At 50.6% G+C, this 12,997-nt stretch overlaps 1 protein-coding gene across 3 annotated transcripts in view; it reads left to right on the top strand.

Moving 5' to 3' along the window:
* UNC45B (unc-45 myosin chaperone B) overlaps positions 1 to 12,997 on the top strand; it is a 31,541-nt gene that overhangs the window by 7,006 nt on the left and 11,538 nt on the right. For all 3 annotated transcript variants that reach the window (XM_087854611.1, XM_087854612.1, XM_087854610.1), the window contains 7 exons: positions 521 to 689; positions 3,980 to 4,150; positions 6,562 to 6,733; positions 9,502 to 9,802; positions 10,719 to 10,813; positions 10,983 to 11,119; positions 11,899 to 12,044. In XM_087854611.1, coding sequence (XP_087710737.1) covers positions 521 to 689; positions 3,980 to 4,150; positions 6,562 to 6,733; positions 9,502 to 9,802; positions 10,719 to 10,813; positions 10,983 to 11,119; positions 11,899 to 12,044 — 1,191 coding nt within the window. The remainder of the gene's footprint in view (positions 1 to 520; positions 690 to 3,979; positions 4,151 to 6,561; positions 6,734 to 9,501; positions 9,803 to 10,718; positions 10,814 to 10,982; positions 11,120 to 11,898; positions 12,045 to 12,997) is intronic.

Genomic DNA, 12,997 nt, shown 5'->3' with positions numbered 1-12,997 from the left:
TGGGCGTCGGGCTGCGGGTACCATGTGGGTGGGGAGCGGGTGGCATAAATAGACCTTGATACAAAGTCTCAGGTGTCCCCCTCCATCCTTGATTGTATGGTCCTGGATTCAACAGAGATTGATCCTCTGCATTTCCCTTTGAGCAGGAAATGCCTTTATGTGAACATAAACTTATTGAAAGTGGTTTATGAGACAGAGCCGAATGCAAAGGCTATGATGGTTGGCATTTTATCATACTAAATCTTCCAAACCCAGTACGTACTGTATACTTAGAGCACATCTCAGTGCAGACGCAACACATCACTCGCGCTCAATGGCCCCAGGGGCTCCTGTGTGGGACAGCCCAGCTTTAAGCCTCCGGAAAGAGACATGGCTTGTGGGCCCTACAGGGCACTGGCTGCCTGGGCTTATATCCCTCCTGCAGGGGGAGGGTGGGTATGCTCATCCCCTCCTTCCTCACCAGCACGACAGCTGGAAGAGAGGGGCAGACAGCTGACGGTGGGTCTTGCTGGGGCTTTAGGCCACGGTGATACTCCATGCGGTCCGGATAGACAGAATCTGTGGCCTCATGGCCATGGAGAACGAGGAGATGTCCCTGGCCGTCTGCAACCTGCTCCAGACCATCATTGACTCTCTGTCAGGGGAGGACAAACGAGAACATCGGGGGAAGGAGGAAGCCCTGTTTCTAGGTAGGAGACGTTCTTCTGTGTTTTTTAAAAGGGTGGGGGCCAGGGAGAGTCAGTTGTCCCCTCCGACGGCTCATTCCCTGTGTGTGGAGGTGGTTTGGTTTTATTTTTATATTTATTTTCTACTTGTAAAAGTAATAGAGGCACAGCAGCGTCATTTCCAATCACTTAAAAGTGGAGGCAACTCGAGTGTCCACGCAGGGGTGAATGGAGGGATAAAATGCGGTCTAGACACACAATGCAGTAGTATTCCACCTTCAGAAGGAAGGGCATTCTGACACAGGCCGCCACGTGGATGAACCTTGAGGACATTATGCGGAGTGCAATAAGCCAGGGACAGAAAAGATCAGTGCTGCTTGATTCCACTTATATGAGGTATCTAGAGTAGTCCAAAGCACGGAGACAGAAAGCGGGTTGGCAGTTGCTGGGGCTAGGAGAGGCGGAAATGAGTGGTTTAGTTTTGGCTTTTACAGGATAGCAAAGTTCTGGAGAAGGACGGTGATGACGGCAGCAAACAATGTGAATGTTCTTAATGCCACTGAGCCGGACACTTACAAATGGTTAAAATGAGGGGCGCCTGGGTGGCTCAGCCGGTGAAGCTTCTGCTTTTGGCTCAGGTCATGATCTCAGGGTCTTGGGATGGAGCCCTGCATTGGCTCCCTGCTCAGCGAGGGGTCTGCTTCTCCCTCTGCCTCTGCCTCTACCCCCCCACACCACCTGCCCCGCTCATGTTCTCTCTCTCTCAAATAAATAAATAAAATCTTTTAATAAATGGTTAAAATGATAAATTTTATCATGTATATTTTACCACAACTAGAAAAAGGTAACAGAGACTTATTGGAAAAATTTGGAAAAATTTAGAAATACGTAAAGATGAAAAAAAAAAAACCCACCTGTAATCCCCCCTCCAGATAATTATTACCACTGCCATGTGTGTCTTTCCAGTCTTTTCTCTGTCCATCCGCATAAATATCTATTTAACAAAATTGGAATTCAGCTATGAATAGTTTCGTGTGTTTTTTTTCCTTCACTAAGCATTATATGAGTATCGCATACCATTTAAGGTTCTTAAAAAAGATTATTTTTTATTTTAAAAATCATTCATTTTACATTTGTTTCATTCCAAATACATGCACGTATAGACTCAGGCTTCTTCCGGCACATCCGGGTCCTGGGCATCATTTTAAAAATTCCTGCTCTGCCTGGGAAGGTCACAAAGGCAGGTTCATTCATAAATATTTTCATTATATTCCATTCTATGACTGTATCATAATTCACCAGCCAGCTCTATATTATTGGAGATTTAGGTCACTTCTAGTTGCATGCTTATAAAAAACCACTTCAGTAACCATTCTTTACCTAAAGCTACACTTGCATTTGTAATCATTTTCTTGGAACAAAATTCCTAAGTAGTGGGAGTATGGCTGTGAACACAACTGAAGTTTTCTCTCCGTGATACTTTGGATTCCTTTCTGAGACGGCGCATGAATTTGTGCTCTTCCCGAGTCATGCAGTAGGGTCCCATCTCCACTCATTCTCTACCAGATTTGAATACTCTCATTTAAAAAGATATTTTCCTAATCAGTAGGCAAAAATAACCTCATCTGAATTTTTAAAAATTACTAGTGAGATTGATCATTTTTATTTTCATTAACCCTTTGGATTCCTTCATCTTCAAATGACTTGTCATATGTCATTACCCATTTTTTTTTTCTGTTGGAGTATCGGTGTTTTTCTTATTGATTCATAAGAGCTCTTTGTAGATTAATAATATGAACCTTTGGGCATCCTAGATTCTTTTTTTTTCTTTTTTAGATTCCATCTATTCATTTGAGACAGAGAGAGAGAGAGAGAGCGCACATGCACAAGCAGGGGGAGGGGCAGATGCAGAGGGAGACGCAGACTCCCCATTGAGCGAGGAGCCTGATGTGGGACTCGATTCCAAGACCCTGAGATCATGACCTGAGCCAAAGGCAGATGCTTAACCAATTGAGCCACCCAGGCGCCGCCTAGATTCTTGATGTGGTTCTGACTTCCTGTTGTAATGGTCAGCAAGTCGTTCTTTTTCTGTGCTAGAACCACCGGAGGGTCCGAGATGCCCTCCCTTGTACAACTGGTGGTGAACTGGAGATGCTGGCCAGGACACCTTGGTGTTTCTCTTTGTGGCCTCTCTAGCGGACAGCTTGGGTGTCCGTAGAGCATGGTAGCTACGTTCTCAATGGACAAGCCCCAATGTGCAAGTGCTTTTAAGCTCCTGGGAGTGCTGTAAGTCCCATGACCAACCCGGGGCCAGAGTGGAACAGCATCCCCAAGAAGACGGACCCTGAAAGGGGTGGTTCCGTTGGCGGCCATAGTATCCTTGGGAAGTAGAGAGCTGTTGGATATCTCTGCTGAAGAATTCTTCTAGATACTCATTTCAAATCCATCTCCTTGTAGCTTCCTTCCCCTTCTGACCCCAATTCTGCCCTCTGGAGCCTCACAGAATGAGTCTGTTCTCTCACCCTCGTGACACACCCTGATCTGGAAACAAACTGTCGTGTCCACTGATGACTTTCCTTGTCCCGTTACATAGCCTCATTCCTTCGTCCGTCATTTATATGACATTTTTGGGGAGATCTTTCCTTTTTCCACCTGCCTGCCACCCTGCCTGCCTCCCTCCCTTCCTGCCCGCTTCCCTCCCTGCCTCTCTGCCTCCCTGCTTCCCTCCCTGCCTGCCTGCCTCCCTGTCTGCCTTTGGCTACAACCTAGAATGAGAACAAAATTCCCGAAGATGCAGAGAAGTCAGACAGGGCAAAAGCAGGAAAAACCATTTACCTTTTAATCCCCCAGCAGCAGGGAACATGTGGCATCCCATCCGAGGTTTGAATGGCTCCCAGCACGCCTGGATCTGCAGGGAGTAAGAGGTCTATAAGGAGTATACATTTCTTTTCTGGAAAACATTTTGTTAAATCAGTTTACTAAAAGCTACATGAAGTGTCCCTGGCTCCCTGCCAGTCATGCCTAGGAATAAGGAACTTTCTAAGAACCAGAGCTGTTCCAGGACAACCTGAGCTGTTGTAGAAATCAGTGCCCAGGGCAGAGTGGCTGGAGGCCCACTTGGGGGGTCTTGTCTAGGGATGTCTCTCCATTTTTTGGGGTGATATGGCCAATACTATACTCTCCCGGGAAATTCCAACATCCAGGAAACAGTGGAGTCCATATTTCCCGAGTCCTTCTAGAAGCTTCTGCCATTCCTGGTCCTATAGATCTGAGACTCCCTCCTCTCTCTTTACCCCTGTCCTCTCCTTCCTCAGATAGCAAGAAGGACCTGAAGCAGCTCACCAGCCACCTGCTCGACATGCTGGTCAGTAAGAAGGTGTCTGGCCAGGGCAGGGACCAGGCCCTGAACTTGCTCAATAAGAACGTCCCCAGGAAGGACCTCGCCATTCATGACAACTCGCGTACCATCTATGTGGTGGATAACGGTGAGGAGGTGGGAGGGTCTGGGGCTCCCTCCAGCCTTTCAAGAGGGCACCAGGGTATCTGGCGCTGAGCAGAAAGCAGAAGAGGTGTGGCCCTTGTCTGGGATAAGTCTTCAGTCCCACTGAAAAGCCAGGAAAGGGCATTAGCAGAAACCATCAGGGGGCTGGGGACGACACAGATCAAGGCGCAGCTCTGAATTCGGGGCCTGAACACCCCCAGAAAATGTCCACACACACTGGAAAACACCTGGACAGAGTTACCTCACCAAGGCAGGGCAATGCCAAAGACAAGCGGGGCTCCGCCAGCCAGGGAGTAATGTTCCTGAGGTCTCGTCATTGGCAAAATACTTCACAGGCCTTCTAGAAGGGAGAAAGGGCATCCAGTGTCCTATATATAAAACACAGTAACAAGGTTCCAGCAGACAGTCCCTAAACTGGTCAGCTCCAGGGTGTTAGCCCTCTCCCAAATCTACTCCAATTGTTTGGGAGTCGTACCCATGGCTTTATAATCTCCTGTGCGGAACTCCCACGGGTTTGACAGCACCCAGACCATCCCTTGTTCTAAAAGGCTCAGATTGGCTTTCACCCGTTTGAAATAGATCTTTTTTTGATACTGTACTTCCTTGTTTGATTTTCACAGGTCTTGGCAAAGTGCAGTGTAACAGATCAGTGCTTATAAATCTCCTCCCTCAGCACCTCCCCTCCGTCCTCAGTTCTGGTCTTCTGTGTGTATATTTCAAAGGGGGAAGCGCAGACCTCTTTCTCTTTGCACTGTGACCGAGGTCCAACCACACAGTTCATGGGGAGGGCAGGTGGGGAGCAATATTTGTTATCCGAGGCACCAAAATAAAGAGCCCTTGGGTAAAAAATAATGCGGACTCTCGAACCCTGTTACACTAGTGAAAAACTGCCTTGTGGAGGGAGTGCATTGTACAGGCTGGTCTGGGAGACCTGCACTGGGGGGCCATCAGAGCACCAGCCTCGAGTGAGCTTTTGGGTTCAGGGAGGGGCAGTGATGGCTGAGGACGAGGTCCAGAGGGTTATAGAAGGGGAATGAGATGCTCAAGGCAAGGTTGGGAATGGAAGGGGAGTGTGGGGGCTGGTTGGGGAGGTGGGGGGAGGTGGAGCAAGGGGCATTCAGTGTTTGGTTCCCCAGCCCCCTCCCAGGACTCCCCAGCCCTGCCAGTGCTTTTGTGTGGGTGGTAAAGTGGGCACGACAGATAATGTGCCTCTGAGCACTTCTAATTCCCTCTGAGCGTCTAGACGCTCATGCCTCCCAGCATCTACCGTGAGTGTCCCTCCTCCCACTGACCTGTGCCACCTAAGGTTGGACCAGCTCCCAGCCACTCCTCAAACCTGGCTCTGAAGTCAGCCTTTCAAGTGTCCCAGAGGCGGCATGACATAACAGTTAATATCACGGGCTTTGAAGTCAGGCACGGCTGGGACAGTGTCCTTGCTGTGTCACTGACCAGCTGTGTGACCTTGGGCATCGACTTCTCCATGTCTTGGATTTTCCGCTCTGAAAACGGGAATAATGATTTTTAACCAGGAGGTTTTTATGAGGATTAAATGAAGGAACGTGTGTAAAGCTCTTGGGCACGTAGTAAATGCTCAGAATAACTTACAAGTCTTTCTTCATTGGAGCAAAGTACCCCATCCGTGGCGTCACCACTCTGATCTTATCACACCTTCTGTCCTTATCCAGCTTATTGTAATCTTTAGATGACTGTCCCTTATTGCGCGGTGAGCTGTTTGAGGAAAGGTTTGCACCCTTTATTTCAGTATCACTAAAAGGTGCTAATTTATTTATTCATTTATGCATTCATTCATTTATTTAATAGTTATGTAATGATTGAATTAGCGTAATAGGTAATAGGAAGTCATTGAAGATTCTTCAATGGGAGAGAGGAGGAGAGATAGTAATAATAAATAGCAAATGTAGCATTTCCTAAATAAATAATAAATGTTCATTCAGTGACGACGACATGTCTGGAAGGGCTCCAGGTGGCCTCCGTACATGACCTCATTGAGTCCTCCAATGCTCTGCGGTAGGTAGTATGGTTCCCATTTTACAGAAATGAGGCCTGGGGAAGAGAGTCTATCAGATAGTATTTGAGAAAGGTTATACATCAACCCACAGAGTGTTAGCACTGCTACAGCCATCTGAGTTCAACTCGTCTTAATTTTGTAAATGTGAAAATAGAGGCCCACCCACAGTGGCAGGTGAGTTGCTCACCCAGGGGCAGGCAGGTGTAGCAGTCAGGTGCATGCCAGTGCCCTTCACTGTGGGTTAGCCATGTGCTGCCTGAGGGCACGCTGAAGGGAAGCTCGGGTTAAGACAACCGAACAAGACGGTGTGTTGGTGAGGACAGACCCCAGCTGGGATCTGACGCTTGCCATCATCGGTCCTGCAGGCCTGAGGAAGATCCTGAAGGTGGTGGGGCAGGTCCCGGAGCTGCCATCCTGCCTGCCTCTGACGGACAACACCCGCATGCTGGCCTCTATCCTCATCAACAAGCTGTACGATGACCTGCGCTGTGACCCAGAGCGCGACCACTTCCGCAAGATCTGTGAGGAGTACATCACGTGAGTCTCATGGGATCACACCTGTATTAGTTTTCGATGGCTGTATAACAAATCTCCCCCAAATTTAGCAGCTTGAAGTCCTAGTAACCACTCACTAGTTCACAATATGACGGCCGTGTGGGAGTGGCCAGGCTGGGTGGATCTGGCTTTGGGGCTCTCATGAACTTACAGTCACAGGTCGGCCTGGGCTGCCATCATCTGAAGGCTTGACTGGGGCTGGAAGATCTGCTTCCAAGATGGCACACTCATATGGCTGGCATGCTGGTGCGGGTTGTTGACTCAGTTCCTCCCAGTGTGGACTATCCACAGGCTGCTTGAGTAGCATTACCGCATGGTAGCTGGGCTTCCCCGGAGTGAGCGAATCAGAGAGAACAAGGCAGAAGTCGCAATGTCTTCTATAACCTAGCTTCAGAAGTCACACACAATCACTTCCACCACATTCTCTTCGTGAGAAGCAAGCCATTAGGGTGGTCTACATTTTTTTTTAAGATTTTTTATTTATTTGAGAGAGAGTGAGACAGCCAGCGAGAGAGGGAACACAAGCAGGGGGAGTGGGAGAGGAAGAAGCAGGCTCCCAGCGGAGCAGGGAGCCCGATGCGGGGCTCGATCCCAGGACCCTGGGATCACGCCCTGAGCTGAAGGCAGACGCTTACCGACTGCGCCATGCAGGCGCCCCGGGGTGGTCTACATTTAAGAGGAGAGAGTTAGGCTCTACCTTTTGCACAGAGGAGCGTCAAAATATTTTTGGACTTATTTTAAACCTACCACAAGCTCCTGCTGTTGAAGGAACAAATGTCAGCTTGTCCAGGAGGGAGACCTGGCTCTGTAGAGACTTTCAGCACTTTGTGGCCTCGCAGAGCCTAGACAGGGGCCTGGGACCCTCGACAGTGGCATTCTGTCTCCCCACTGCCGCTCTACCATCGCTGCGACTCCGATGACTCTGAGTCTCTGTTTTTCTCTGTGTGTCCCCTCCCTTCTTGTCCCACTGCTGCACCATCTTTTAACCCTTTTCTCCAATGATCCTCATGCTTGTAAATTATTCAGACTTCTGGGACCCCACTTGACTCAGTAGTCCAGGCTGTGGCTCAGGAAGTTGCATGTTTTAAAAGTATCCCAGGTGAGTCTTGGGTGGATGGAGACACTCTGCTTTGTCCTTCTCCTTGCAGGAGTTGGCAAACTTTTCCTCTAAAGGGCCATGTTTGGTGGGATGTGCAGCCCTCTGCCGCATATTAAAAACAAAAAACAAAAAACCTTTAAACTGTAAAAACTATTCTCAGCCTTCCAAATTTGGCCAAGTAGCCAAAGTTTGCCAGCTCCTGCTCGATCCCGTAGCTTTTCCTGACTCCTGACTGTTTCACGGAAAGCTCCTCGGGGCTTCTCTGGTCTTTCTCTGCCTCAGCTTCAGCTTTTGCAGCTAACTTCCTGAGTCTCTCATGGGGTCCCAAATTGAGTTCCAGGAACCATCACCCAGCCAGGCCTCGGGAGGTCAGAGGTTTTTGGATGAGGGTCCTTCCCAGCCACCTGCGGCATGTTGCCCCCGCGCAGGCCTGCACCTGCCTGGACCAGCAACTGAGCCTGAGCAGGCAGGGTCACCTCCTGCAGGAGAGGTGCCTGAGGTGGGCCCTCCCCAAGGCTGCAAGCTACCCTGCTTCGTCAGGGGCCGGGGCAGGCGCTGGCCTGGGTGGAACGGGCCGAGAGGGCAGACCCTGACCGATTATGAAAGGCTCTGGCTTCCCCAGCACGGAGTGGGTGTCGGAACTGGAGGGGCTCTCTGAGCTTCCAGAGCCAACCCTCTTCAGGGTGACAGGGACTTGCCCAGGTCACCCAGCCCACCCGAGGCAGATGTGGGACCACAGCCCAGGTCTCCCACTCTGGCTCAGTGTCGTCTTCTCCTGCCCAGACCACGCCGCCTTCTTTCTTGCCTTCATCACACTGTGCACATCTGGTCCCTCACATCAGACCAACCTGGACAGATCACAGAAAGATCTGAAGACGTGTCATCGCTGACGTCACCACACGGAGATTCTCCCGTAGAGTAGATAATAGTCGATTCCTAAAGCAAAGGCAGACCCCTTAGTTGCTGGGGGAGGGCCTGGGACCAGATGTGGAAGTAAGCAGCTCAGGCTACTGCGTGACTCGGTGACCCTGCGAGTGAGGCCGTGTGCCAGGCACCACGTGTTGGTGTGGTTGGTGTACTGTCCCACTAGACCTCCCAGCTGCTGGGAAGCCCGGTCACTGACGGCTCTCGCCTGTAACCTCTCTTTGGGACCTCCCTCAGCTGGAGACAGCTGCTTCACCCTCCCCAGGGCGGCCAGCATCCAATTACTTGTCCCTCCCCCAGCTGGAAACAACTCTGGAGTGTGTCCCCGCTGTAGGACTCATCACAGCCTGAGGCTTTATGCTGAGTGGCCGCCCAGTGTGTCCCTCTGCCCAGTGTTGCTTCCTTCCCTTCTCCAACATGAGCTGATCCCAAGAGCTCTCCCTCAGAAACTTCCTGCATGTCCATCTCCATCCATCCGAGTGTGCTTCTTGGGGACAGAACCCAAGGCATGTCTGTTATATCATTTACCATCACCATAACTCTCGTAAGTAGTAGTACTATGCCAACAGTTTCTAGACCAAGAAGCTGAGGCACAGAGAGATTCAGTGAATTGCCCAAGGTCACACAGCACATCCGGGATGTGAATTCAAGTCTGTCTGCCCCCAAATCCCACACTCTTCCCACCCACCTCAGCCAGTTCTCTTCACCACTTTGCCCTCTGTTTTAGGGGCAAGTTTGACCCCCAGGACATGGACAAGAACGTGATTGCCATTCAGACGGTGTCAGGGGTCCTGCAAGGCCCCTTAGACCTGGGCAATCAGCTGCTGGGACTGAAAGGTGTGATGGAGATGATGGTGGCGCTGTGCGGCTCGGAGCGCGAGGTGGACCAGCTGGTGGCCGTGGAGGCCCTCATCCACGCATCCACCAAGCTCAGCCGTGCCACCTTCATCATCACCAATGGCGTGGCGCTGCTCAAACAGATTTACAAGACCACCCAGAACGAGAAGATCAAGATCCGCACGCTGGTGGTGAGTGTCGGTCCCGCACACGGTGCCGGGCACCAGGGACATAAGGATGAATGGGTCATGGGCCCCACCTGCAAGAGGCCCACACCGTAGGGGACACTCGGAGCCACCCACAGGCCCCCGCAGAGCAAGGCGACAAGCAGGGGGCTCTGAGAACGTAGACTCAGCATGGCGGGCCCTGTTGCGTGACGCCGGGGACCTTTGCCTCCGTGCTTTTGAACAGCGCTAACCCTGAGGAGCCTCTGTCCAACCAGTATTTTCAGGGCAAACAAGTCAGTTTGTGTCCTTAATCAGTTTCTGGATGGCACAGGTAACCTGTTTCAGTGTTTCCGATTTCATTTTACGGAAGGTCTTTCATGGGTCTTTTATTTTGCTTGTGAACAATTACAGTGACAATTTGAGCCACTGATGTGTTTTTCTGTTTATACCCATTTTTAAAGAACTAATTATAGCTTCTGCCATCATGAGTTTTCTCTTGTGGAAGGCATGTTTTCCTAATGAGAGTGCAATTTCTCCTGGGTAAAACTCTGCACCTCTGAATTCGCTACCCACAAGGTCTGCGCTCTGGGCCAGTTTTTGTGCGAGAATAACCTTCACCATTGCCGTTTCAGATAAGATGAGTATTGTCTTGTGCTTATGCTTCAAAACAGCAGACACAAAACATCAGTGGGGTCCGAATGGCGGTGGAAAGGGGCAGGATGAAAAAGTCCAGCTTCGTGAGCATCCACCCTCTCCTAGAAGCTGAGCTCAGGGAAGGCATCTTGGAAGAGGTGACACCCGAGCTGGGTGTTGTAGCTGGCATAGAAGTTTATCCAGGCAAGGATAAAGGGGAAAGGTGTTCAGCCACAGGGACCTGTTTGAGCAAGGCCCTTTGTCCCCAAGTGTGTCTGATTCTACAAGCGTCTCCCTCCCCCCGCAGGGACTCTGCAAGCTCGGCTCCGCGGGAGGCACCGACTACGGCCTCAGGCAGTTTGCTGAAGGGGCCACAGAGAAGTTGGCCAAACAGTGTCGCAAGTAAGGGGGTCCTACTTCCCCAGGCCCGCCACCTCCTCTCTGGGATGCACTCTAGCGGATGCCACATTGTAAAAGGCCCCCCACCTACTACCCACCACCCTGAAACGGCCCACTCTCTTGACCCGAGCCCCAGCATCCATGCCCAGCACTCTTCCTCCCCGATTTCCAGGTGGCTGTGCAATGCGTCCATAGATACCCGGACCCGGCGATGGGCAGTGGAGGGCCTGGCCTACCTCACTCTGGATGCCGACGTGAAAGACGACTTTGTCCAGGACATCCCTGCCCTGCAGGCCATGTTTGAGCTGGCTAAGGCAAGCGTGGCCCTGACCTCTGGCCTCAGGGAAGGTCTCCTGGGTTCAGGCTCACATGGTCCTCTGCTGAACCTGGGAAATGGGACTGCTGTGTCTTCACCCTGGCTCCGGCCCTCCTACCTGTGTAAAACAGATTGGTTATTTCCCCCTGTCTGGCCCTTGTTTTACCTGACCATAAAATGGGCTCATGACTCTTCATGGTTTCCAGGCAGTGGGAAGATGAATAAGAGGATGGTATTATTTTCCTGGGACCCTCAGGAAGTGAGGTCTTGAGGGACTGAGAGGCAGTGCCTAGCCCTTTCTGGGCCCCTTCCTCCTTCCCAGTGCCTCCCAGACTCCTTTCCTCCTCTGCTGGGCTAATGTCTTGGCTCTTTTCCACCACCAAAGGGAGGTGGGGAGGGAGGGAGTTTCCAGCAAGGCCAGACCAGACGTGTCCAGCCCCTACTCCACCCCCACCCCATTCCACAGCAAAGCATGTCAGACTGGGCTTTGGAAATAGGCACAGAGTAAGCCGCGTACTCAGGGGGCCCCCCACCCATGCTCTCAGGGGTGCTGTTGCAGGTGTCGGAGAAACTTCTGCCCACTCTGCACAAGCAGAGCCAGTTCCTTTTCCCTCCTCCCTCTTCTGCCACCTGCTCTTCTCCAGGTTGGGCTGCACAAACCACACTCCTCCCAAACCAACTTGCCGGACCGGCCAGGGGGCCGTCTTGGAAGCAGAGATCTGTTCTAAAGTTTCCTTTCTGCCTATCTCCTCCTCTCTCCCCACCCTGTAACTCCAGACAGCGGACAAGACCATCCTGTACTCGGTGGCCACCACCCTGGTGAATTGCACCAACAGCTACGATGTCAAGGAGGTCATCCCCGAGCTGGTGCAGCTCGCCAAGTTCTCCAAGCAGCACGTGCCCGAGGAGCACCCTAAGGTGGGCTAGGGATGACGCCGGAGGGGCCTGTCCCGCCAGGCTGCCAGAGAGGGGAACGGAAAGATAGTGATGTCTGGGTGCTGCGTGTGTGTGTGTGTGTGTGTGTGTGTGTGTGTGTGTGTGTGTGTGTTTGGGACGACTGGGAATAGGACTCAGAGAAACTGAAGAGGATCATGGATAAACTTCCCCCACGATAGGTGGTGCTCATTCCCCCCTTAGTTTAATATTTTAGGTGGTGCTCATTCCCCCCTTAGTTTAATATTTTACTTAAGGTGGGGGGGTGAGGACCCAACCATTTGTAACCATTTGTAGTCTGAAAATCAAACGGAGCCATGATGAACGTTTGTGTTGTTGGTTTCATGGACATCAGACAGTGTATTTCATGTTTCCAACGCTTACAGAAATTTTGTTTCCTGGGATATCTAGATTTGGGGATATGGGTGCTAAGTAGGAATAATGAGAGGGGGAGAGATGCCAGTCGGCAGTAGGCCGCATGTCACAAATCCCCTTGGGGCCCTCCCCAGGGATTCCCTGGACTCAACGGTATGCTTTGTATGTGGTTTAAATATGAATGAAATGCATTGTATTTCCAGCCTGTAAAAGATTTAGATTTTTCTAAATAGAGTAATATAACCACACTGCAAAACAAACAAAAAGGTGGACAGCAGAGAAAAGAAAATGACCACTCACAATGACATCATCTCCCCTTGACCACTGTCAGCATTTTGGCGTATTATATTACCTACCAGAGGCTGTTTTTCTCTATGCGTCTTTTTTCTTTTCATAGTTATAATCAGAATGTTGTTATCATTTTGCGCCTAATTTCGGGAAAAGACTTTAGGTGTTTTCCATATTGCTATGCCATTATTTTTTTTAAGTTTTTGTTTAAATTCCGGTTAGCACACAGTGTAATATTAGTTTTAGGTGTAGAATTTAATGATTCAACACTTCCG

This window comes from Ursus americanus, chromosome 23 (genome assembly GCF_024610735.1).
Source record: "Ursus americanus isolate L20-20 chromosome 23, mUrsAme1.1.p, whole genome shotgun sequence".
In the NCBI taxonomy this organism is placed as follows: Eukaryota; Metazoa; Chordata; class Mammalia; order Carnivora; family Ursidae; genus Ursus; species Ursus americanus.
The sequence above is the reverse complement of the archived record's forward strand: the minus strand, read 5'-3'. Positions and strand labels throughout refer to the sequence as shown.